This window comes from Penaeus monodon, chromosome 20, assembly GCF_015228065.2.
Source record: "Penaeus monodon isolate SGIC_2016 chromosome 20, NSTDA_Pmon_1, whole genome shotgun sequence".
NCBI classification, from domain to species: Eukaryota; Metazoa; Arthropoda; class Malacostraca; order Decapoda; family Penaeidae; genus Penaeus; species Penaeus monodon.
This window is the reverse complement of record NC_051405.1, coordinates 44,274,279-44,278,149: the sequence shown is the minus strand read 5'-3', so window position 1 is coordinate 44,278,149 and position 3,871 is coordinate 44,274,279. Positions and strand designations below refer to the sequence as shown.

General features: G+C 39.6%; 1 protein-coding gene across 1 annotated transcript; it reads left to right on the top strand.

The window, feature by feature from the left end:
* Positions 1–2,637: 2,637 nt before the first annotated feature.
* On the top strand, positions 2,638–3,141 carry LOC119585860 (histone H1-delta-like; the record flags this gene model as incomplete). Its single annotated transcript, XM_037934592.1, is given in 1 exon segment — positions 2,638–3,141. A coding segment is annotated over 1 exon segment (419 nt), but the record flags the coding sequence as incomplete, so codon positions are not given.
* Positions 3,142–3,871: the final 730 nt, after the last annotated feature.

Here is a 3,871-nt window from a genome sequence, read left to right as displayed (position 1 = left end):
CGATCGTCAGTGTCTTAGCTATGGGAAATTTGTTCACAGTCAGCCTGTCATATCCGGTTGAGTTTCCTATAACAACGTACGTTTTGACAACTGCAGCCGTTCTCATCATCATCACGGCTGACTCTAACATTTCAAGTCAAAGTGAACGTTGAGATGCAGCCACATTAATTTTAAAAATTCTGTGAATATATAAAACGTTAAGTCAATGCAGGATAAATCGCAGAAGAAAAAATGAATATCACGTGTTGCATTTACGCAATTCAATTTTTTGTTTACGTCACGCAAGTACAGGCGAGAGAAATGGAAATAGGAGAAAACAGGTGTGTGTGTGGGGGGGGGGATGAGAAAAAAACGAAGGGTAAACTAGAATTGTTTACATAGCTCGTTCATCCTATGCAACGGCAGGCCATTTTGAGGTCAAGATGGGTATCTGACCTATCTTGTTCTCTCTTTAACTGCTGTTCTGTGGCAGATGATTATTGATTTTTTTTATTTTTTTTTCATTGCAGACTCGTATCTTCAATGTCTTGTTTTCATTCATATGTGATGTGTTAAGATTTTAAGTCTGTGAACCTCTTTGCATATGTCTTCACTAATACTCGTATCTATATCTGTTTATGATTTTATTTTCATCTTATTTATCCATTTGTTCATTTATTCGGCGTTTTGTCGAATATCTTGCGTGCATGCAACTAGTAATATATACATACTGTATTTTCAAACGGCAAAGCCCATCAAGATTAATATAAATGTATTATTGCACGATTATATAGAATAATTCGCAATCGATGAAAACATAAAACAAGAATGCATGACCTACATTGCAACATCAACATGCATCCCCAGCAGCTCTATGAAATATGTGGTCACGAATTTTCATTATGACAATATGTAGAAGTAAATAACAAACGGCACAAAGATACAGCAAACGGAAGTGTTGCACAAGATACAAACAACCTTGCAGTTTCCTTGCACGATTTGGCAAGACCCTTAAATGGGGCATTTAATCTACTGGCGTTAACTTATCAAAAGAGCTTCTCGGCGCTGTATCTAAAAAAACTGTAAAATTCTATCACACGTAGTCTGTAGTTATATTTTCTTTTCAGTTATATCCCTGAAATACTGAATTAAGCGTCGGTTCTCCATTCAACACAGCAAGAATACCATGCATATATCTATAGGCCTAATTTATAATATCTAGAGTCAAAACATGTGAAAACGTAATCATCAGTCAAAGTATCGATTGTGACATCCATCACAAGTTTAATGTCCAATATTCTGTATCTTTTAGGCGATATGTTATATTTTGTTAATTAAAAAATAATTACAGGTGTGAAGAGGTGAGTGTCCCTATATTCCAGGACTAATGAACATTGGACCTATTTCAACTGTAGAGCTATTCCTGGTGAGAGATCTTCTCTAACATCAAGGGATTTTCGAACTACATACTCAATATCTTAATAAATAAAACACAAAAAAAAATTAGAATTATTTTGCAAATGATACAGATATGAATGTCATCTGTCCTCAGCCTCCCACACATGCCAGGGGAACTTGGTCCGTATGCAACACGCCCCCTGGTAAACATCATCATCAAATTGTATTATATCTGGATAAGGACCGTCAATTATCAGACCTCATATGATGAATGAATTTTTTGTCTAATTTATGGTATATATATTTCAGTGATTCATCCTCTCTTCGGCGAGAAAAGTTGAAAGAAATTGTTTGTAAAAATTCACGGCCCGTCTCCCCCTACGCTTCAAGTAGGACAGCCTCTTACATGCAGTTTCAAAGGCTATTTTTCTCCTTATTTCTCTAGTGTCAGCCCTTATACTTTGCACAGTATAATCTCTTAACCTTCTCTTTAATGCAGTGTTGTCAAAAATTCTTATTATTACAATTAAAATGCACTTTATTTAGTAACATAGCAAAGCTTCTCCTGTTGCCTCTATCCAACAAGAGAGGCATCGGCTGAACCTGTCTGCTGTATAGGGGCAGGCATTTTCTTTCTAAATACACGCTCTTTTGGGTCACTTATCAGGACTTTATGCTCTCTATAGATGTAGATTAACATCCTATATTACAAGAGCTTATTATAATAGCTTATGATAAAGGTTTACATAAAATATTTAGCAAAAGAATGATGGGTTTTGAGGGCGATGTAGGGATGGCGGCGGGCCAGGAGTTTGTGTTAGTTCACTCAAGTTTGGCTATATATTACGGTATTAGGATATACTTTAATACATGTTTCTATATCTTATGTTAAGGATAAATTATTCATCAGCAAGTATAAATTATAAAAATTGTATCAGGACGTGGCATAAAGCTAATACTTCACTTGTAATAAGAGTGGGTGGTGTATCTTTGAGCTACTTGTCGGAGAAATAAGGCTATAACTCGCCTTTCAGTGATCGCACATTTATTCTAGAAATATAGGCATAAAATTCAATTACTCTACTACAAGGGAACGAGTGTAGAAGAAAAAGTAACAAGTCATATGGCAATAAATGTATTAGCAAAGTAATTATAACAAACACAGATGCCTTTGCGCAGCCTCTCAAACTCACCGAAAACGGGCGCGAGTATCGACGCGCTACTTTTCCGTCCGCGAACGAAGACATAGTCAGAATTTCCAGGTCCGACGCGACACTCTCTCGCCTCCCGCGCCTCCGCCGAGCACCTCCTGCACGAGACACTTCGACGACAACTTCTCCCCGCAATGGCTGACGCAGCGAAGAAGGCACCCAAGGCCAAGGCCCCCAAGAAGCCCGCGGCGCACCCCAAGTACTCCGTCATGATCGCCGCCGCCCTCGCTGCCCTGAAGGAGCGCAGCGGGTCCTCCCGCCAGGCCATCCTGAAGTACATCGTCGCCACCTACAAGGTTGACCCCAAGGCCGCCGCCACCCAGCTGAAGCTTGCCCTGAAGCGAGGCGTGACCACTGGTGCCCTCAAGCAGGTCAAGGGCGCCGGAGCGTCTGGTTCCTTCAGACTCAACAAGCCCGCCGCTGAAGCCAAACCCAAGGCTGTCAAGAAGCCCGCCGCCAAGAAGGCTGCTAAGAAGCCCGCCGCCAAAAAGGCCGCTAAGAAGCCTGCCGCCAAGAAGCCCGCAGCAAAGAAGGCCGCCAAGAAGCCAGCAGCGAAGAAGGTCGCCAAGAAGCCTGCAGCGAAAGAAGGCCGCAAAGAAATAGATCGAGATGGAAGTCCCTAGGGTTAAGGTTTTCTTCATCGCACGGTGAATTGTAAATTTACTCCTTTGGAGTATGTATAGATATTGAATATGTTAAGATAAAATTTTTATTGTACCTGATACCCATTTTGGGTAGATCTCTTGTAAATGAGAACGTCGTTTTATTAAATGTTTTTTTTTTGTAAAACCATCTTTTGTTGTACCCTTCCTGCAAATACACAAAATGCAAATTTACTCAAACACAAACCACATCAAAATGATTACAAGACCAACTCAATGAAGATTAAGCCCACGTTCATGAAAAAGATGGAAAATAAGACGATATGATTAACCGTATTGATAAATAAAAAAAAATCTGAACTGCCCAGACTCGATAAAATGATACCCTTATTACTGCAGTAAAATTGAAAGTCTGCTACGTGGCAATAGATAATATCTAAAATCTTAGGACAATAAACCTAAAAAGATATTTTATTACTGAAGAAATACATGTATAACAATCATATACATACTAATAAAGGACCGGATTCACGCATGAGCTATTGAGGGTCGCCTTTCGAGGAGCCTCCACACCCCGAATCCGTTTCATTCTTTCTTTTGATTATGCCATAGAAGAGAAAAATGTTTAGAAGCTGCTGTGTAAAAGCATTATTTACACGTAACAGCGGATCTCCAAACTTA